The 22,051-nt window shown below is 49.6% G+C and overlaps 1 protein-coding gene across 2 annotated transcripts in view; it reads right to left on the bottom strand.

The window, feature by feature from the left end:
- Window positions 1-22,051, bottom strand: part of ASXL2 (ASXL transcriptional regulator 2) — a 71,075-nt gene that overhangs the window by 11,508 nt on the left and 37,516 nt on the right. Inside the window, exons 1-8 of one of the 2 annotated variants that reach the window (XM_009563752.2) lie at window positions 18,490-18,725; window positions 9,868-9,983; window positions 8,098-8,227; window positions 7,134-7,274; window positions 5,620-5,783; window positions 4,281-4,377; window positions 3,273-3,378; window positions 783-1,494 (exon numbers count right to left, since the gene is read on the bottom strand). In XM_009563752.2, coding sequence (XP_009562047.2) covers window positions 783-1,494; window positions 3,273-3,378; window positions 4,281-4,377; window positions 5,620-5,783; window positions 7,134-7,274; window positions 8,098-8,227; window positions 9,868-9,983; window positions 18,490-18,526 — 1,503 coding nt within the window. In that variant the 5' untranslated portion in view covers window positions 18,527-18,725. Of the gene's footprint in view, window positions 1-782; window positions 1,495-3,272; window positions 3,379-4,280; window positions 4,378-5,619; window positions 5,784-7,133; window positions 7,275-8,097; window positions 8,228-9,867; window positions 9,984-18,489; window positions 18,726-22,051 lie in introns of those variants that run through there. The other variant, XM_054061753.1, reaches the window with a different exon arrangement.

The raw sequence follows: 22,051 nt of genomic DNA, 5'->3' as shown, positions 1-22,051 counted from the left end.
TGACAGAGGGTTGGAACTGGATGGGCTTTGATGTTCCTTCCCACACAAACCATTCTATGATTCTATGAATAATGAACTATGTTTAAAACTCCAAGTTTGCACACTTCCTAGTAGAAAAGAATTATACTAGGAACAAGGAATTCCCAGGACACTCAGGAATATGGTCAGTGGACAGTTCTCCATGTACACCTTCTGCCTGTAGCCCTGAACTGGGGATTGAACCTAAACCACAGCAAGTCCTGGTACAAAGGCAGAGGTGCTGCTGTACGCGTTCAGCTGGCATGAGGGAGAACCACATAGTTTCTAGGTGATCTGTCTTTAACCACAGGTAAAGAATTCAGTTTCTGGTTGATACAATAGAAGAAGCTGCCAACAGCATCCCTGCTGGGGATGCTCCCATGGCTGCAAAGCTCTGCGCACTCCTGGGCTACAGCCGGATCTGTTGTTACAGCCCCGCCACTTCTCCACAGCTCTCCCCAGCTTAACTCCCCATTACACTCAGTCTTGGGCTTCGGCTCAGTTGTTTGAGTCCTGCCCAGGAGATCTTTCACCAGAACCACATTTACTGGAGGTATTTATAACTGCAGTTAGGTGATCACCAGCCAGCGATTCCCCTGAGCAAACAGCTGTTATGGTTTTGGATCAAGCATTTCCCTCACTGAAATGTGCCAGTGACACAATTTACACACAGAAAGAGACCTGGGGAAGCCTTTCTGTGAGAGCCACCAGCTGCACTGCCCTGGGCAGGGCTGCTCTGGGGCTCCACCTCCATTCCGCCTTACCTTGAGTGGGGGCACTCGTGGCACCGGGGTCCCAGCAGCAGGAAAGGACGAAGGTTGGGCCTGAAATGTCTGGTGGTGCTGACAGCTCTCCATCAGGCGCAGCTTCTTCTCGGGAGTGGTTGCAGCTTCTTCGCGACTCTCTGACTTCCTCTTATGAGCTTCAACACTGACTTCCATGTCTTCACTTACAGGAGGCTTCTTTTCTGGTGTTTCTGGAGTTGTCACTGGACTTTTCACACTTGCTCTGACTTCGCCTGCCTCGGGGCTCTTTGGTTTGCTCAGGGCCAAAGCTGAGGTACTGACGGTCTCCTTTGCTGCCGCTTCCTTGGACACAGCAGGCCTCCTCTCTTCTTCTGCCTTCTGGCTAGCGGCAGCTTGTGGTTTCTCCTGAATGGATTCTCCTTGGACTTTCTCTTTCACAGGGAGAGAACACTCGCTGGGCTTCATCACACACCCACTCGGGGAACCCGAGGCCTCCGCAGGTCGGGCTGGTTTGGGCTGCATGGCCTCTCTCCTTTCCTCTCCTCCCTTTCTCGGCGCGGGTGCCTCCTGGACCACTTGTGCTTTGGGCTCTAACGGAGGAGCAACCTCCTCTTTCAGTGGTGCCAGGGAGGCCGGTGTGCGCTTCGGCTGCTCAGCTGCCAGATCCACCACCTCGGCAGGGCTGGTGTTTGTGGTCAGCCTCCTGGACTCCTCGGGACTCAGGCCAGAGCTGCCAACAGAAACAGAAGCTTCAGTTTGTAAAACATCCTCACAAAAAGCAGAACCTAAAAAGATTCTCCACATCCTACACCCTGCACAGACACCTCTTGTGCGCCCAACTCCATGCAGGAGTCTCTGGAAGCCTGCAGTGTCAGTAGTCCTTCCGTGTGAGACAGAACTGAACAGTGGAGTGACCTACCCAGAACACGGGTTTGATCTAGTCCTCTGAGCAGAGATAGACTTTCCAGCTGCGAAGCTGGTGAAGGGGCTGGAGAACAAGTCTTACAAGGAGCAGCTGAGGGACCTGGGGCTGTTTAGTCTGGAGAAGAGGAGGCTGAGGGGAGACCTTATCACTGGCTACAACTGCTTGAAAGTCGTATGTTGGTCTTTTCTAACCAAACAATTCTAGGATTCTGTGAACCAGAAGGATTTGACTAATGGCAGATATTTCCTCTACTGGCTGTCACAGACAGCACGTGAACAGCCCCACACAGCTTCCGCCTGGCTAAAGCTCCTACTGCAATATTTGCAGAAGGGGACACTAAAAAGGGTCCCATTGTTTTTCCCAGAGGAACAGGGCCAGTGCCAGTGCCACCATGTGCCCTCAGCTCAGAGCCAGCACTGCTGCTTTGTCCATCACCCACAAGCTGGGAGTATTTCCCTGCACTGTTCTTCTGTCTATTTGTAAGAGAAATGAACAAGCTAGGAGTGATGCTTGATCCAAGATTAGCATCAGCCACCCCTCTTCACCTAAGATCAAACCTGTTTTCCTTAAAGAGGAACCCATAAAATCTGGTGAAGCCAGCCTGATGGAGACAGCTACGGGATCGATTCCCACCAGCCAAGCTCTCCAGAGCTGGAGAGAACCGCAGCCCCGCTACTACATGCATCAGCTCCGTGCTGTCCTGTCATTCCCTGTCCCCTAATGCCTGCAGAACACGGCTGCCGCTTTTATCTTAGAGCACAGAGCTCCATGCATGATTACATCCTGATTTAGTTCTGGGAGAAGAGTGAGGTCACTGAGTAAAGCTCTTTGCTAATGCTGCTGGATCACTTGCATTCCCACCTTGTGGTGTTCCTGCTCTGCTCAACTGGACTATCAGCCCATGGAATGATAAAACCAGGGCCCGCAACAATCTGAATGCTGCGGAGGGTGGAAATATCCAAGGTGGGTGGGAGGGAACTGGCTAACAGTCGGAGGAGAGATGTAAAAGCTGCCTGTCAGAGGGCAGGAGAGGAGATTCTTTCCGTGTGTCTGTTTCCAGGTTTCTTGGCACAGTTATTGGGACAGAGACCTGAAATCCTCTCTGTGGCCCATCAGGATGAGAAAAGCCTGGAGCCAAAAGAAGGCAGGACTGGCAGAGTTGGGAGCTGAACCAAACCTGTGCCTGACCGAGGAAGTGGGGAAACATCCAGGATTCTATGCAGCCAGTAACTGAGTTCGCTCAGCCACCGAGCACCTGGGGACCTCCAGGATTCTGACAGACCTGAGGGGGAAGCGCCCAAAGTATCACAATGAGGAGCAGGAAAGGTGCAGATGTGAACACTACAAGACGTCCTTGCCCATGGAAAACAGGCCTATGCTGCTCAAAGCACCAGAAACCACAACAGCAAACATAGCACTCCTGACCTGGGTCACTCTGAGTTCTGGGGCAGCTCCATGAAGCTGGAGACCATTCCCAGGCTTCCTTCAGTAACAGTTTACTGATAGAGAGCAGGCTACAAACACAGCCACAGGGGTATCAGGATGGGCAAGGCCAGAGTAAAGGCAGCAGCTGAACATCTTACCTCTGACCATAGTAGCTCTCAAAAAAGCGTTCCTTCCACAGCTCGACCTTCTTCTCCTTTTCTATCTCTTGACGTATTCTTAACTGCATTTCTGGTGTAAACTCACCTGCAAAAGGCAAGAAAGCATCGCTTCAGAGACAGCTGCGGATAACACAAATCAGGACAATCCCAGGAGCCTTCCCATCTGAGGGAAGGATGCTGGCTCAGGACTGCCCTGTCCAGCTGCAATCCTACAGCCCTGCCTGGGGGCTCCGGCATTTCTCCTGAGCTGTGGCACAGCTGCCCACTCCTCGCCATGAATGGGCAAGGGCTTGACAGCTACAACTCCTGTCCTTGTCAGCGTCCCCTCTGGCTGTCAATAGATGCTTTGTGTGAAAAAATGCTCGTTAAATGAATACAAGTCTCTACCCAAATGTATGTTGCGTGCATGCATGCCTGGCCTAAGTGCTGTTTTCTGAATCATGAAATGGTTTGGGTGGGAAGGGACCTCAAAACCCATCCAGTTCCAATCCCCTGCCATGGGCAGGGACACCTCCCACTGAATCAGGTTGCTTCAAGCCCCATCCAAGCTGGCCTTGAACAGCTCCAGGGATGGAGCAGCCACTACTTCTCTGGGCAACCTGGGCCAGGGCCTCCCCACCCTCACAGGAAAACATTTCTTCCTCAGATCTCATTTCAGTCTCCCCTCTTGCAGCTGAAAACCACTCCCCCTCATCCTTTCCCCACACTCCCTGATCAAGAGCCCCTCCTCAGCTTTCCTGGAGCCCCTTTCAGTACTGGAGGCTGCTCGAAGGTCTCCCCAGAGCCTTCTTTTCTCCAGGCTGAACAACCCCAACTCTCTCAACCTCTCCTCAGATGGGAAGTGCTCCAGCCCTTGGAACTGTACAGTTCTCGACTTACAAAGTCACTTCACTGCTCCAACTTCTCCACAAAACATCCCTTACACATTCCTCACAACGTTCACTGGCTGTGAGCCTTCTAGCATTTGGTTTGTTAGGGAAGTCTCACCTTCTGACAGCCGCTCCTTCCAGCCTTGGGCAGCCGATGTAAAGAACTCATTGTTGAGCGCAGAACCACTCAGCTTCATCAATCCATCTGCCCCGACCTGGAACGCACGACAAAGCAAGAGGATTAGCCAGCTGGTAAGATGGATGTCACGTGTTGCCACACAGGATCTGTAAACAGAGCAAGAGCCCCAACATTAGAAACACAGAATGATGGAATCATTAAAGTTGGAAAAGATCTCTAAGCTCATCCAGTCCAACTGACAGCCCAGCCCCACTGTGACAACTAAACCACGTCCCCACGTGCCATGGCCACACGGTTTATGAACCTCTCCAGGGATGGGGACTCCACCACTGCTTTGGGCAGCCCCTGCCTTCACCACTCTTTCTGTGAAGACATTCTTCCCAGAATCCAGTCTAAACCTCCTCTGATGCAACTTGAGCCCATTTGCTCTCATCGTTTGTTCTGTAGGAGAAGAGACCAGTAGCTGCCTGGCTCCATCCCCCTTTCCAGGAGCTGCAGAGAGCGATGAAGTCTTCTTTCTCCTCCAGACTAAACAGCCCCAGGTCCCTCAGCTGCTCCTCATAAGATTTGTGCTCCTGTGAGAAAAACATTGCCACAAATCTTCCCGGAATCTGCCTTGGACTTGCTTAGATTTAACCAATGATTGTTCTCAGGGCTGTGCCAGGCCAAGGCTGGGAATAAGTTTTCCTCATCTTTACTTTAGCCCAATCCTCTAAGGTCCTGCTGCTGCGGCACACGTGTACATGAGCAGGAGATGGTACAGGTAGAGCTTCAAACAGTTCTTCTCCTCCTGTCCCTGCACTCCCTGATCAAGAACCCCCTCTCTGGCCTTCCTGGAGCCCCTTTCAGTACTGGAGGCTGCTCTAAGGTCTCCCTGCAGCCTTCTCTTCTCCAGGCTGAACAACCCCAACCCTCAGCTTGAAATCCTATAATGAAAAGTCCCAAGAGGGCAGGAGAGGGGAAGATGCTGAAACTGCTGCATTCCCATCACTCTTGGCCCTGTTCAAGTCCAATGTAATAGGAACACTGGACTTGAACTACTGGCTCTCGCTGTAGCCAGGAACATAGACTTGATCAAATAGAACCAAGCCACTGTTTATCAAAACTGAATTCTTTTTTTCTGTTCACAACAAACACCGAAATGAATCACTGAAGAATTCTCCACATGTTCTACGCTGTGCACAGAAGAAAAAGCCCATCCCATTAGACAGAAACCTGGGATTTGGATGTCTCATTGGAATCACTCCTGTAGGTGTACTAACACCTGAGAGCCCAACTTCTTTATGAGACAGAAATGGCAAAGAAAATGGGGACATACCTGCCTGTCGACCTCGGGGAGCAGCAGCAGCAGGCGCTGCTGGCACTCTGTCGGCAGAACGGAGAACGTGTGCTTGTTGATCAGCGCCCGCAGGTTTGTGTTCACCAGGATGGAGTCAGGAGTTTCCACATCGATCTCGGCACACTTGGTTCTCTTCAGCTGCCCTGCAATGAACCACAAAGCTGTCAGGAACATGGAACTTGCAGGAGGATTAAACCTCCTTCGGAGTTCACCCTTCCTCAGATTTTCAAGATACCACCTCAGTGATCCATATCAGGTACTTGGAACACATGTTTTACCTTTCATGTGCAGCTAAAACTAAAACATGGGAGGTACCTTCCAGCACAGAAGAATTCCACCTCTAATATACTGCAGGCCGAGTAGTTCGCCTGGCTTTTGTAGGGATCCTGGCTGCCTGGGGACAGGGAAGGAGTCTTTTCCAGGAGGGTTTCTAGAACTGCTTTTACCCACATCTATTTTCTATTTTAAGGCTCTAATTAAGGTCAGCTTGCTCCTCAGGATTCTTTCCTGGGCTTCCCTACTTTGTTCTCAGCAAAAGCATCTCAGATAAACTCATCAGCTCATCATGCCGTCTCAGAAACCACAGCAGCTGACACAGCCATGAAAATGAAACTCTTCTCTTTCAGTGTTTGAACACCAGCACGCCCAGCATTAACCCTTATGCTACTGCCAGCTTTGTGTCTGTGCTGTGAACTCAGGGAATAATGAAGGATGCATTTGTGCCGTGCGTTCTGTTTCTTTTGGATCCACCCACTGCCCATTGCTGGCAAAACACCACTGATTTGGAGCTTTGATTAAAACACATTACTAGCAAACTGGGTAATACTGAGACAGATCCCGCTCCCCCTGACATCAGGGATGACAGCAGGTAACAGTCCCTAACAAAATCAGTGCCATGGAGGCTTGGTTCATTAGAAGTCACTCAGAAAACAGCTCTGCAGGTTTAGCAGCTACTGAAATAGCAGAATTTCCTAATTACAGGGGACAAAACTGCCCCAGGAAGCGCTTGCTCTCACCAATGACAGAGGAATTCTGGGACGAGTGGCACTGACAGAGAGGTCAGCACATCCCCAAGCCTGCTGCGGTCAATCCCATCACTGGTACAACGAAAGGAACCAGGAAAGGGCAGGAGGGCTGAGAGAGAGCCTACTTCCATGAAGGAGAAGGAACAGCAGGGTGGGAAGTGCAGAGATCTGGGAATGAATTGTTTTTTCCTTTTTAATTTTATCACAGTGTCTTAAGTCCACTGAAAATCCTGCGGAATATTGTGACTCCCTTTCTGCTTCCCAAACAGCAAACTGCCAACTCACAGGGAGAAACCCCTGAGGGTAAGGACTGAGAACAGGAATATTTGCACATGTAGGATTTGAATGATTTACCCTAATGCACATAGCAGCACCTTCCAGATGCCCAGAGGGCACTTCTGCTATTTAGGCTTTTGTTCTGTCATCAGAGTAATCAAACCTCTGTAAGCAGAAAAATCAATGTCTTACTTGCATGGAGCCGGTCAGATCTCTGGAAAGGTTTCTTCCCCAGCCCTGGCAAGGAGTTATCAAGCTTCACAGAGGGAGAAGAACTGGAGGTGGAGTTCTGAGGGCTGTTCGACCGTCCGTCTGACTGCTTTCCTTCCCAAGCTGCATGGGAAAGTGAAGCATTTCAACACAGGGGTGTACAAGGAAATATTACACCAGACATCTGTTTGGACTGAAGTAGAGTACTCCATGCGTACTCCAATCCCAGCAGCACTGTGAGAAGGACTTCCAGGATACTTATGTCCTTTCTTTTTGTAGCACTGAATTCCCGCCAGGCTGACAACAGAGGACCCCTCTGCCGCTATCCAGCTGTCCAACTGCCAGACAACACAGGGACAGACAGCCGTTTCACCTCTGCTCCAAGCCTATCACCCGCTTAGTTCCATCTTATTTCCCATCTATATCCAACCCAGCAATGATCCTGTTAAAATAGGCCTTAGAACAGCCTTCCCATAATAAGAGGGGCTCCAGGAAAGCTGAGGAGGGGCTCTTGATCAGGGAGGGCAGGGACAGGATGAGAGGAACTGCTTGAAGCTGCAAGAGGGGAGATTGAGAAGAGATCTTAGGAAGAAATGTTTTCCTGTGAGGGTGGGGAGGCCCTGGCCCAGGTTGCCCAGAGAAGTGGTGGCTGCCTCATCTGTGGAGGTGTTGAAGGCCAGGTTGGATGGGGTTTTGAGCAACCTGATCCAGTGGGAGGTGTCCCTGCCCATGGCAGGGGGGTGGAACTGGATGGGCTTTGATGTCCCTTCACACCCAAACCATTCCATGATTCTCTGATTCTTAATAAAATAGAAGGCAGATGATTTCAGAAACAAGACAAACGCCATATGAGAAGAGTGCTTTCCTCTCTCTCCCCCTAAGAACAATAAAAGGTGAGCTGGAGACATGATGGGGACAGAACCCATGGAAGAGCACCACCACGTACCAGACTTGGCAGGCGTGGCCTCGCCGGCTGCCTTGACGGCCTTCAGGAGGACATGCTGGTTTGATGACACAGGCATCCCTGCTCTGCATTGCTGCTGCTGCTGCTGCTTGTGCTGCTGCTGCTTCAGGGCCTGGGGAAGGGACAGAGGAATATGACCAAAGAGAAACTCAAAATGCTCTTAGGAATTACTCGTACACAGTGCAAATCACTTGTTTCACCGCAATCGGTGGTTGGATTCTGATCGTAACCAGGTCAAGAGTTCAAAACAGCTTCTGCAACACATTCAGTCCACACAGAACAGTGATTCTATCTACTTAAATATGCAAATATGCTGCTACAGGTGGGCAGATTTCCTACCTTTTCACCTCTGTTTGGTGGCTACCAGCAGCACCACAGTACCTGATGCTCCCATGAAGAACCAGCCAAAGGGGAAAGGAAAGAAGAGAGAACATTCCCTAAAGCAGGCATCTGATTTTGACATCAACTCAGCTTTCTCTTGCTGGAAACAACACTCCAGTTTATCCAGTTGCCCTATCCTCACCTTGCATGTTCTCCCCAATGATACAACCTAACTAGATCCTTCTCTAACTGCAGATCCTGTTCCTGAGGCCACAGGCATCGCCGTTCAGTGAATGCACTCCGAGTGCTGCTGCTCAGCTGGAAAAAGACAGGAAAACAGGCTGGGCCAGAAAAGGTAAATCCTATCGGGAAGACATCATGATTCCATGCATCTGGGACAAGCTTCTGTAATCCCGGAACCAGCACCTCCTCAGATTCATAACTCCTGACAGATTTTCCTTTACCAAAGATTAAATCCGATCCCAGTAAAGCATTTCCCTTGTGAGGATCATGGAAAACTAAACAATGCAGCTGGGGGAACACCTGCAAAGAAGCCATCATCTTGCATTTTTCATTTGGAGACACAAACCATGTGAAGTGCAAGCACTTACCCCTTCCATCCTGCCTGCATACAATCAACACTACCTACCCAGCAAGGAAAATGTCATTCCCCCAGCATGGAAAATCATCAGGCCTCTTCTTTCCCTCACAACACCCTGAGAGCGCAACGCCAAGTCACTGTGCTACCCTTCCTCCCTCCATACATGTAGACACATTGCACCCATAGAATTCCCGGGAGGGAAAGCACACCACTGAGCAGGGGAAGAAGTCTCCGGATTGGATGCTTTTCCCTAAAAGGCCTTGCATTAGAATCAGAGAATCTTGAACAGTTTGGTTGGCACGGGACCTCAAAGCCCACCCAGCTCCAGCCCCTGCCATGGGCAGGGACACCTCCCACTGGATCAGGTTGCTCAAAGCCCCATTCAGCCTGGCCTTCAACACCTCCACGGATCCGGAAGCCACCACTCCTCTGGGCAGCCTGGGCCAGGGCCTCCCCACCCTCATTGTAAACAATTTCTTCCTTAAATCCAGTTTAAATCTCCCCTCTCTTAGTTTAAAACCATTCCTCCCTCACCCTACCCCTGCACTCTCTGATAACCAGGAAAGCCAGGCATGCCCATTAAAAGGCTGGGTGAAAAGAAACACCATCTTAATCCATTCCTTAAAATAATAATAAAAAAAGTATTCAGATGTCTATTTAGGGAATATAAATGGCACAATATTTGAATTGCCTTTAAGAGAGGGATGTTTCAGCAAACCCTTCTCACTCTCAGACACCAGAACTCCTGGATTCACTGACAGAGGGGATTTCCCAGTGGGATAAAGCGACCGTGGTGATCCCTTGCGCAGGCTCCAGCTCACACTGCTTACCTGTTTGAGCGCCTTTTTACTGTGCTTCTGCGAGGAGGAGATAACTTTGCCAGTTTGGATGGAGGGCGAGGGGCAGGGTGCCTGTGGGGACGACGTCTGCGACAGTCTGGATGACACTGTGGAGAAAAACCACATAGATATACATAACCCAACCTCGATATGTTCACCTGCAGCGCATCAGCCAGCCCTCACCGCTTTCGAGCATCTCTGGAGGATCCTGAAAACTGCACCATTACTTCTTGCACAAAGGATCATTTCTGTTCCCTCCCTATCACCAAGGCAGCTGTTTTCCTCCAAAAGCCAACACCAATTCCTACGACCAACCTGAGACTTTTCCTCACTTCTCCATCTCTTTTTTTCATTGATCTCATCAAGAGCTGCTATTGAATAACACTGCAGCTGGAGAAGAAAGCTTCGAGTTCTCATAGGTTTAGAGGATTCAAACCCAAACCAGAATACAGGCGACTGCTGCCTTCGTCTGGAATGCCCTGTGGTCAGACCTCTTTGACAGCAGGTTCTAATCAGATTAAATCTGCATTCCGGGCAAGAATGGGAAGATAAATAATAGGCAAATGAAGTGAAACATCACTGCTCCTTTCTAAAACGAAATATGTGAACACACAGAATATCCCAGTAAATTAACACATATTCCTAGTGGATGAGCCTGTGCCTTTCAAGGAATCCAGTCCCAACTATACAGAGTCCTAAAGCAAGTCTTCCACTGCCAGGTGACTGAGGCTTTTCAATGTCTCCTTGCAATCAATGAACCTGAGGTGGCAATGAAATAGCAGATGGCCACGTAACTCGGGGTACTAATGAACAAAAGGCTGGACACCAGCCAGCACTAGGCACCTGCAGCCCAGAAAGCCAAACTGCATCCTGGGCTGCATCCAAAGCAGTGGAACCAGCAGGGCCAGGGAGGAGATTCTTCCCCTATGCTCTGCTCTGGTGAGATTTCACCTGGAGCTCTGCGTCCAGTTCTGGAGTCCTCAGCACAGGAAGAACATGGATCTGCTGGAGCAACTCCAAAGCAGGCCACAAAGATGTTCCAAGGGATGGAGCACCTCCCATCTGAGGCCAGACTGAGAGAGTTGAGGTTGTTCAGCCTGGAGAAGAGAAGGCTGCAGGGAGACCTTAGAGCAGCCTCTAGTACTGAAAGGGGCTCCAGGAAAGCTGCGGAGGGGCTCTTGATCAGGAAGTGCAGGGATGGGATGAGGGGGAACGTTTTAAAGCTGCAAGAGGAGATATTGAGATGAGATCTTAGGCAGAAAAGTTTTCCTGCGAGGGTGGGGAGGCCCTGGCCCAGGTTGCCCAGAGAAGTGGTGGGGAGGCCCCATCTGTGGAGGTGTTGAAGGCCAGCTTGGATGGGGCTTGGAGCAACCTGATCCAGTTGCCAGAGTATCGGCATATGAGTATCTTGACTCACATGCAAACTGTTCAACAGCCCAAAACAAAGTAAAGCCATTAAAGATGCAGTAGAAGTAAAGGAAAAGCACAGCTGCAATTTCTGGGAGAATCTGAGAGTGAAATTACTTTCAAATCAGAAGAAAAGAAGATAGAAGTATTCATGAAACTCAAACTAATCTGACAAGAAGTGTTTTTTGTCAGCTGTGGCTGAGGTAACCAAACACAACCTACCCAAAGACTGGTGGTGTAAAACCAGTGCGTGGAGCCTGGGTTTGGACACTGTTTCAAAGGACACAGCCTGCTGAACCGCTTGCATGGCAGCTCCTGGGGCTGCGGAGCTTTACTGCATCTCGCATCCTTTATCTTGTAAAGATCAGAACTAACCGGAGTTTCAAATATACAACGCAATAAAAGAAACTCTCATCTTTGGATAAGCGGAGTCAAGCTATTTTGGAGCAATGAAATCCTTCTGTTGTATTTACGCTCAGAGCACTGGACAAAACGCCTACCAAGGATAAAAAGCCTTTTGTGGGATATCTGCTTCGGAAGCATCCTCTACCAAACCGCTCTGGCTGCACACCCTGCAGAAATCGATGCACTCTTATGAATGGGCAACAAATCCTGATAATTCAGTCCTCCTATTTGGAGTCTGAAATCTATAACCCTGCTCTCCCGTGCAGCCTTCAGGCATCAGATATTTCCCCTTTGCCTTTACAAGCACCAAAACTCTGCGCGACCCAGGCACAAGACGGGTCCCACCAGCCGGCACTGCCACAGCCCTGCTCCTGCTCTCAACACTCCAGTAGAGGAGCTGGGTGTGAAGCCATGCAGAAAGTACTCACCTCTGTGTCCTGGCTGGAGCTCAGAAGCAGCAGCTCTACAGGGGTGTTGTCTCTGATTTTGTTTGGGCTTAGAAGTGTATCATAGCAAAAGAAATTAAACTAGTGGATCCAGAGCCCCCAATCAAGGGGCTGCCTGCGTTTCATGGCACCATCTGCCTCAAATCTGGGAAGAAAAGGCTGCACTTTACTCATATGGAATGCAAGTACAGTCAGGTTGAACTAAAAATACAATAGACCCCCTTCAACTCTGTGCAGTCATATGCTTAATTTTAAATAGCTAATGGGATCCAGATGTATCCCATAAAAACTCCCTGTGAAAGCCATTAAAACACGCTTTGAGAAGCACATCAATGTTTCCTGTTAATCGGACACTACTCTCTTCTACAGGTACAGTGTTACCAGAGGGAGAACGGGAACTCGACCCTGAATTCACATCAGAGCAACATCAAATGTACAAGTCAGATGACCATGTCAAGAGCTCTCCCCCACAACTGTTCCTTGCTGAAATGACGGAAGAAATAATGCCAAAAAATATTGTCCAATGACAACTTCCCCTCCTGCCCCTGCCTTGTGTAAAACCTGAATGTGCCCTGCTCTGCAGGTTCCACGTCCCTGTCATTGATCACAGTTTTATAAGGAGAACAAAGCTCAGATGTGAGCTCTGTACAGAGAGGTTGGCACGTGCCTCGCACTGGCAGCTCACTGAGGACAAACAGAAGGACTCAACAAGTCCAACCACTCCTACCTCTCCATGCTCTGGATCCCATCTCAACTCCCTACTCTCTTGATCTCCAAATTGAAAGCTTTTGTAAAGTAAATTTATTCATATATCTGTTTCCTTCATTACATGGCGCAATTCCTCTGCTCTAGGAAAGGACATCCAGCAAGGGCAAGCTCCTGCACCTGGGTGGAGACAATCCCAAACAGAAATCTGGGCTGGATTGGGAGCAGCCCTGAGGAGAAAGACTTGGGGTGCTGGGGGATGAAAAGCTCAACATGAACTGGCAATGGGCGCTCACAGCCCAGAATCCAATCATGTCCTGGGCTGCATTCAAAGCAGTGGGACCAGCAGGGCCAGGGAGGGGATTCTGCCCCTCTGCTCTGGTGAGATCCCACCTGGACCTCTGATCCAGTTCTGGAGTCCTCAGCACAGGATGGATATACATCTGTTGGAGTGAGTCCAGACAAGCCATGAAAATGATGCAAGGGCTGGAGCACCTCCTTTATGAGGACAGGCTGAGAGAGTTGGTCTTGTTCAGCCATGAGGGGAGACCTCATCACTCTCTGCAGCTCCTGGAAAGAAGGATGGAGCCAAGTGGGGGTCAGACTCTGCTCCCACAGAATACGTGATGGCCCAAGAGGAAAAAGCCTCAAGTTGCGCAAGGGGAGGTTTAGATTGGATAGCAGGAAATATTCCTTTATGGCAAAGGTTCTCAGGCACTGGCAGAGGCTGCCCAGGGCACTGGTGGAGTCCCTGGAGGGGTTTAAAGGCCGTATGGATGTGGTGCTTAGGGACAGGTTTCAGTGGTGGGGTGGGCAGGGTGAGATTTATGGTTGAACTCAATGATCTTTGAGTTCTTCTCCGACCTCAACAACTCTGTGATTTTGTGACCATAAAGATTCCAGACAACATCTCTGTCAGAAAGCCCTGTCAGCTACAGAGATCTCCCGTTAACAAACCCCAGGCTCACCCAAGCGACACAGAGCAGTTCCGGTTTCAGCCCAGGGCACACAGCAACGTTTATTACCGGTAGCGCGCAGCACAGCTGGGAGCATTGCTGCTGCAGGCAGTATGGGTGCCAAAGGAATGAGAAATCCCCAGCGTGCTCAGAATCAAAACACATGAAGCTAAAATGAAACACTAACAAGAAACACTGGGTAATTTGTACCCTTGCCATTCCCTAAGCTTAAGTTATTTCCAGGTTTTCTGGAGGACACTTGGCAATGACGAAAGCAAAGGCACAGCTCCTGGGGTGTTTAGGGACTCAAATCACGATCAGTGTCCTGAATTTAGAGATATCTTACTGATCCAGACATTTTTCCAGCTATTGTACTGGAAGGAAGAAGAGAAAAAAGTTATTTTACATAAAGTCATTAAAAAACTACAGCTATAAGTGCCAATGACCCCAGCTGACATCGAATTAGCCAACATCACCGAGTGGTTCTGTCATTTGGGGCTTTAATTAAGAACTTAACAGCATAGCAGATGGGTACCTTTAGGACAAGCCAAGACTGCAAGGACAAGCGATAAACCCGTCTTTGTCAGGATATGCACTACAATAGCCCAGGGAGTCGATGGAGGCAACCATTCATTCCCGGCTGGCAGTCATTCGACAACTGACCTCGGCAGTGGAGCTGTCTGGTCTCAATACATACAAAGGTTTAGAATCATAGAATGCTTTGGGTTGGAAGGGACCTTTACTGGTCATCCAGTCCAACCCTCCTGCAGGAGCAGGGACATCCCTCTGGTTGCTCTGAGCAACCTGATCTGGTTGAAGATGACCCTTCTAAGACCTTCAACTGGATCAGGTTGCTCAGAGCCCCATCCAACCTGACCTTGAGTGTTATCAGGAATGGGGCAGCCACCACTTCTCTGGGCAACCTGGGCCAGGGCCTGCCCACCCTCACAGGAAAACATTTCTGCCTAAGATCTCATCTCAATCTCCCCTCTTGCAGCTGAAAACCATACCCATCACCCTGTCCCTGCATTCACCAATCAAGAGCCCCTCCTCAGCTTTCCTGGAGCCCCTTTTAGCACTGGAAGCTGTTCTAAGGTCTCCCTACAGCCTTCTCATCTCCAGGCTAAACAACCCCAATTCTGTCTGTCAGACATGTTTGCTTTTTATTTTAGCTAAAATACAAGCTTCCACATCAAGAACTCTTCTCTAAAAAAATACCTTTACAGCTCAAAGAGCTCAGCAGTTCACCTCAACTTCTCTCCTCTTGGACACTGAGAAGCAGAAGTGAAGTTATTCAGGTCGAATCCAGCTGTGTAAGCCCAAGGATTGAATCTCATGGTCCATCCAGCAACATTTAGAGCCACAGAACATTCAGGTACAGGGGTCTAGGGTGACAGCACACACATACTTTAGGCCTCTCCCTGCAGGTCAGCACAAAAGCAGTGGAGAAAGCCCATCCCAAGCTGGTAAACAAAACTTGCACCACTAATGGTAAGACTACAAGATGGAAACGCAGGCTGTGAATAATGACACTAATGAAGCAGAGTGACCCAGGCACAGCGGCAGAGCTGTCTTCTTCCCAGCCACCCACCTGATGACCAAAGCAGCCAGAGGATTCCTGTGGGAGGCTGGTGGGCAGACCACAGAGAGACTGCTGCCCTTGATATCAGCTGCCCATGTGGCCTTGAAATGGAGAGGGAGGAGGTGGCATCACCCCACAAGGTAAAAATCTTATCACATGTATAGTTTTTATATGCAAGAGTTGGGGTTGTTCAGCCTGGAGAAGAGAAGGTTGCAAGGAGATCTTAGGGCAGCCTCCCAGTACTGAAAGGGGCTCCAGGAAAGCTGGGGAGGGGCTCTTGATCAGGTAGTGCAGGGATAGGATGAGGGGGAAGAGTTTTCAGCTGTAAGAGGGGAGATTGAGATGAGATCTGAGGAAGAAATGTTTTCCTGCGAGGGCGGTGAGGCTCTGACCCGGGCTGCCCAGAGACGTGGTGGCTGCCCCATCCCTGGAGGTGTTCAAGGCCAGGTTGGATGGGGCTTGGAGCAACCTGATTCAGTGGAAGGTGTCCCTGCCCATGGCAGGGTGTTGAAATGGCTTTAAGATCCCTTCCCACCCAAACCATTCCATGATCCTATGATTCTGTTAAGTTTATCACCTATTGTTTCACGTGGCTGTCACGCCTACTGAAGACAGAACCACATGTAGGTGCCTGCGACCACAGGCTAACAACTGTTCCTCAAGCAACTTTTAAAACACAGTGCTTACAGTGACATCCGATGGAAACACAACTCCTTGGCTGGGAGAGAGTAAGATCTGGGCGGCTGTACAGCCAGAATGCAAACTACTGCTCTCTCCAAATCTGAGGCCATGAAAAACTGGCCCAAACCAAAGATACACTAACCTAAATAAAGAAAAAAGGAACATTTTTGCCTTCGTGTCTGCAAATTCCTCAGTAAATTGCACAATGTGAGACGTGGGAAACAGCTTCCCCATGAGTCATGAGCACGAGCAGGAACCGGCTCTATTTAGAAAAGCTGTTATATCCACCTAATCTTTAGCAGGAAGAAACAGAATGATATAACCCAAACAGAACTCTTTTTTTAACTGTTTTTACTGGCAGCTGTTCTGGGCACCGGGCAGCAAAGCGCTCCTGATGGCAGCGCCGCTGTCAGGCCAGGGGTGTGAGTGGAGGAAGCCACTGTCACCACAATGCTCTTACAGTACCAGCAGGTTGCACCCTCTCACCCTGAACTCGTAATGCTGGGTGCCTGGACACCAAGGTTTTCCTCTACACTAAAAGACAATTTCAGGTATAGAACAGTGTTTTAATTTCTATTTCTGGGCCATGGGCAGTGAACACAGTGCAGAAGTTTAACTCATTTTAACCTCACTAAAATCTTCTGACCTAGTGTCAGAAAATGACATTTTGTCAAATATTGTTTAGCCTGTAGAAGAGGAGGCTGAGGGGAGATCCCATCGCTCTCTACATCTGCCTGAAAGAAGAGTGGAAGGAGGTGGGTGCTTGTCTCTCCAACAAAGTAACAAATGATGGGATGAGAGGAAATAGCCTCAAGTTACGCCAGGGGAGGTTTATATTTGATATTGGGAAAAATGCCCTCACAGAAAGAGCTGTCAAGCCCTGTCAGAGGCTGCTCACGGCAGCGGTGGAGTCCCCATCCCTGGAGGGGTTCAAAAAACATGTGGCCGTGGCACTTTGGGACATGGTATAGTAGTGTTGATGGTCGGTGTTGATGGTTGGATTTGATGACCCTAGAAGTCTTTTCCAAGCTTAACAATTCTGTGATTCTACGCAATATAGTGACTTTTCACATGAACACTAACCTGGCTGAACACAATTGCGACAGCCTGGGAGCCAGGAAGGCCCCACTAGTGCATGTCTCATATAAAAAACACAAGCCAAGCAGATGCCTGACTAATGAAGAAGGGTTACTGACAACCTTGCCCAGTCTGTTTCCCTCTTTCCCCTTGGAGTTCACTTTACCAGCTGACTTTTTCCCCATTTTTTGTCAGTTTAATACAGGAAATGCAGTCTGGGTTGTGCTAGAGGAGACCTGTTATGGTGATGGCTCACAGAAGGTGCCAATTACAGAAGCAAAATGAGATCCTTCTCCTTCAGGATGGCTCTAATTGGAAAGAATAAATCAGGAATATGGCAGAGATTACAGGAAAATCCAATTTTGACAGCAATTTTCCTTGTCAGAAGCCACAAAACTCTGGAACCAAACGCCTTTTATTGATTTGCACCAGCTTGCACAGCCAGGTCTGTGCAGTGCTTGGGCTCCACTCAGTCAACCACAGCTTTGCAGCAGATCACGGACGCATGATGTAGGTACAGGTTTTATTTCCAGACACCGGGACTGGCTGCATTGGTCACCCTGAGCACAGAACCAACCTGAGGTGTGCGAATGAGGTGCACGCACAGACAGCAATGCTGAGCAGCTGCATCTCGTGTTCACAGAGCGCATTACAAACCATGGGCAAGTTGTCCCACAAAACAGAGCTGTCTCTCTGGGGAGACCTTAGAGCAGCCTCCCAGTGCTTATAGGGGATGCCCTGGGAAAGCTGCAGAGGGGCTCTCGATCAGGGAGTGCAGGGACAGGACGAGGGGAGCAGTTTGAAGCTGAAAGAGGGGAGACTGAGATGAGATCTTAGGAAGAAATGTCTTCTGCGAGGGTGGGGAGGCCCTGTCCCAGGTTGCCCAGAGAAGTGGTGGCTGCCTCATCCCTGGAGGTGTTGAAGGCCAGTTTGGATGGGGCTCAGAGCAACCTGATCCAGTAGGAGGTGTCCCTGTCCACGTCAGGGATTGGAACTGGATGGGCTTTAAGGTCCCTTCCAACTCAAACTGTTCTGTGATTCCATGAAAAAATATTATAACAAAACGCTAATAAAAGCATGCAGAATTGAGGCTTTTACACTTTCAGGATGATTATAAACAAAATAGAACACAAGGACTCTTGGCAGTATCCTTTTACAAGCACTATATCCAAAAAACACTAGGTGTTTACCATCAGACTCTCAAGACGATGGCCAAGGAGCTGCTCCAAGACCACGGAAAAGGTACATGCCTCACCTCGGAGCAGCACAGGGGGACCCTGGCCAGAAACACACCTGCTCCTGTCCTGAAAGCGAAACCCTGCCACAGCTGCCTGCTCCTGCCACCGCACCTTACCTTGGAGGGGAACGGCACAAAGCTGCTCCGGGAACATCGTTGTTGCTGTTTCCCAAGCTCTGCAATCAGCACCGCTCCCAGCTTCCTCTGCCCTCTGCTCACACAGAGGGGTGCAGGCAATGATGCACAGGGCTGGAGTTTAACCCTTCTCCCCTGTGCTCCTGATCGGCCCCACGTGAAGCCCATGTGGGTTTGCAAGTGCACCAAGGGCTCTCTTCTCTCTCAAATCAAAGTGTCAGGTTTGCTGCTGTCAGAGCACTTTATTTTTGTACATATAAGGAAGCGGCTGTTGATGTTATCTGAATGCACTTCCTGTTTTATATGTATATGAGCAAAACTAATGTCACGTTAGGCTGAGTTGCAGGATCTGAGAGCTCAAGTCAAAGCCTCTCAGCAAAACAATACCAGCACAGCTCATCTCTTCGCTGTCTGCCTCAGTTTGCATTCACTTCACCAATTTTTATTAGAATCCTGCATCCTCACAAAAGAATCTCTCCTCCCCAATCCCTGTAAAAGGAAAAGTGGCTGCACTCAGGATCAGCACTGCTTCCAACCTGGATTGGCCGTGTTACAGAGGGCTCCTGTTACAGGGTTGCAGACAATGCTGTCTCCAACGTCAGGCAGGTAGAAATGTGGCCAAGCAATGCCACAAGATGGTTCTGGCTGGAGTTTGGGATAGTTGTGAGTGAACTTGACTGAGTAGATGGGTTTTATCTAATGGGGAAGGAGGCTTCTGTGTTCCATGCCTGCACAGACAGCTCAGGAAGCAGCTGCGGAGGAGTACTGCATTCCATAGCTGATGTTTCACAGCTCAGCGCTGAAGGAATCTTTCTAATTGGAATGTCATGCCTTTCTAGTTGTTTTAAAGAGCAGCAAATGTACCGACCACAGAAACACTTGCTTTGAAGTAGACAGTCCCTGCTCTCATAGCAGAAACCAGTGCACAGAGGCTCTGCCCGCACCAGCCCCGCCAGGAGGTACTGCAGGAAGCAGATTCCGCCACTTCCACTTTCAAATGTTACTGGCTGCAGAACTCAGCGATGAACTGAGTTGAAGCCCTCTGCACTTCCTACTCTCATTGTGCTTTTTGCAGCAACTCCTTGGCTAAATGCAAGTTAGTTCATATACACAGCACGACTACAAAAATTTGGGGTTTGCTGGAGGAAACCAAAAGAATCTTTTCAGATGCAAAAAGTAATTAAATATTAAAACTGAAAGAAACATTTATTCTCTGTGCTCCATGGCACAGCTGTGTTTTGCACAGGTCTCTCGAGACCACTGGCTTTCAGAGCATGACTGGGCTGCACCTTGGAAGGTTAAACTAATGGGAGCATGGGGTCCACTCAGTGAAAATCTCTGTACCATCCCAGTACCTTATTTTGTTCCATTAAACAATTTTGAGTCATTTACTTTGGGTCCAAAGTTACGTTTCAGCCAAGAGTCAGAGCTGGGAAGATAACCCAGCCATCGTATTTCCTGTCAGAAGACCGAGAGCTATCCCAGCGAATTAAGTGATGAGACCTGGAACCAGCAGGGTCCAGTTTGCTGTGCAGTGATGTCCTGGCACTGACTGGTTTGAATGTCTGTGCATGGCAAGTTTCCGAAGCTGTTTTCTCCCACAAGTGGGACAGTCCCATTGCCCTCATGGGCTCCCACAACTCTGCCCAAGCCCAGGTTCTTGCTGCAGCCTTTGCACCATGGAAATGGCTACAGTGGCACCTCCTGTCTCCTTCCATCCACCGACCACTGGGAAAATCAGGCAATTGAGAGCGTCATGGCAAGTTGGTGGCAAAGGTGGCCTCAGGGACAGCCAAAGCAGCACAGAACTGCTGCTCCCTATCCTCACCGCCACAGACAGCGGAGCAAGACAGGGGAGAACAACAGAGAAGGGAAATAGGCACTGCACAACGAAACCTCAAGAAATGGCCAGCACAGCAAAAAGCCCATGGGGAAAGCTCCAGCGCAGTCAATGCTTTCCTGCAGCGAATGACTGACATTATCATCAGCAGGCACTGAGCAGGGCAGATCTGCTGTGCGGGTGAATCTGCTCCTGGGCAGAGGGACAATGCACAGCCACGGTGCACGAGTTCATTTTCTTATCATGCTGTAAGAGGGAGCCAACCAGGGGACAGCACTAACCACAGCAGGGTCCGGAACCAAGCTAACTGTGCGATCACAGTCCAGAAACCAACCGTGTCCTGGGCTGCATCCAGAGCAGTGCAACCAGCAGGGCCAGGGGAGGGATTCTGCCCCTCTGCTCCACTCTGGTAGGGCCCTGTGTGCAGTTCTGGAGTTCTCAGCTGAACTGGATCTGTCGGAGTTGAGTCCAGAGAAGGCCACAGAGATGATCCGAGGGCTTGGAGCACCTCCTGTATGGGGACAGGCTGAGAGAGTTGGGCTTTTTCAGTCTGAAGAAGAGAAGTCTGCAGGGAGACCTTAGAGCAGTTTCCAAGAAGAGGGGCTCCAGGAAAGCTGGGGAGAGGCTCTTCATCAGGGAGTGCAGGGACAGGATGAGGGGGAACAGTTTTCAGCTTAAAGAGGAGAGATTGAGATGAGATCTTAAGAAATGTTTTCCTGTGAGGGTGGGTAAGCCCTGGCCCAGGCTGCCCAGAGAAGTGGTGGCTGCCCCATCCCTGGAGGCATTGAAGGCTGGGTTGGATGGGGCTTTGAGCAGCCTGATCCAGTGGGAGGTGTCCCTGCCCATGGCAGGGGCTTGGAACTGGATGGGCTTTGATGTTCCTTCCAACCCAAACCATTCTGTGATTCAATGAACCTGTGCAGCTTCGGGGGCATTGCCAGCTGCAGGTCCTGCCCGTGCCCTCACCTCCATCACAGCTCCCCTGCCTGCTCCCCCTGCCCTGCTGGGCTCCCACTTGCAGCAGCAGGAGGGATGCCTGAATCTGGCAGGACTGCACCCTTTCTTGGTGATGTTCCAAGCCAGAATCACAGCTCTGCGTGTGTGCAGTGCAAAACCAGCCACCCATAGGTTAAGTGAAACCAGAGACTGTATTTTAGCTGCAAGCTGCTCCTCTTGATAGGAGAGATGCACGCACGTATCTCAGTCGTCCCCACTCCCAGCACAATCTCAATGTTCAGACACATCTGGAGGCAATGCCAGAAGCTGCACACAGGTTTCAGTAGGACAGCAAACTGTCACTGCCCTATGATACTGCTTAAAGCAAAAGGCTGCTCACCTCCCCTGCGAATGCACCAGCACAATGTACCTGCGACTTCTTTCTCACCAAATTGCCTAAAAACCAACCCCCTCTTATCAAAATCTTCTAAAAAGTACAGTACCAGCAATTTCTTTATACCTCTGAATGTTCTTCTGTATAATATAACTGAGACAATTTTATTCTTGCATGAAGCTTATGATTTGTAACTGAACTGCGTGGCTTTCATTTGCGGACTTGTTTTTTAAATAAAGAAAACATTTATATCTACAAGAAAATTTCTAAAATGCATCTAAAATGGTGTCACAGCAACACTCAACATCATAAAAAGCTGCTCCTGGAGCAGTAAGGCAGTATGGGATAGCAGCACCCGATAACACACGCTGTGT

This window comes from Cuculus canorus, chromosome 3 (genome assembly GCF_017976375.1).
Source record: "Cuculus canorus isolate bCucCan1 chromosome 3, bCucCan1.pri, whole genome shotgun sequence".
Taxonomy (NCBI): domain Eukaryota; kingdom Metazoa; phylum Chordata; class Aves; order Cuculiformes; family Cuculidae; genus Cuculus; species Cuculus canorus.
This window is presented reverse-complemented; position numbering and strand designations above follow the sequence as displayed.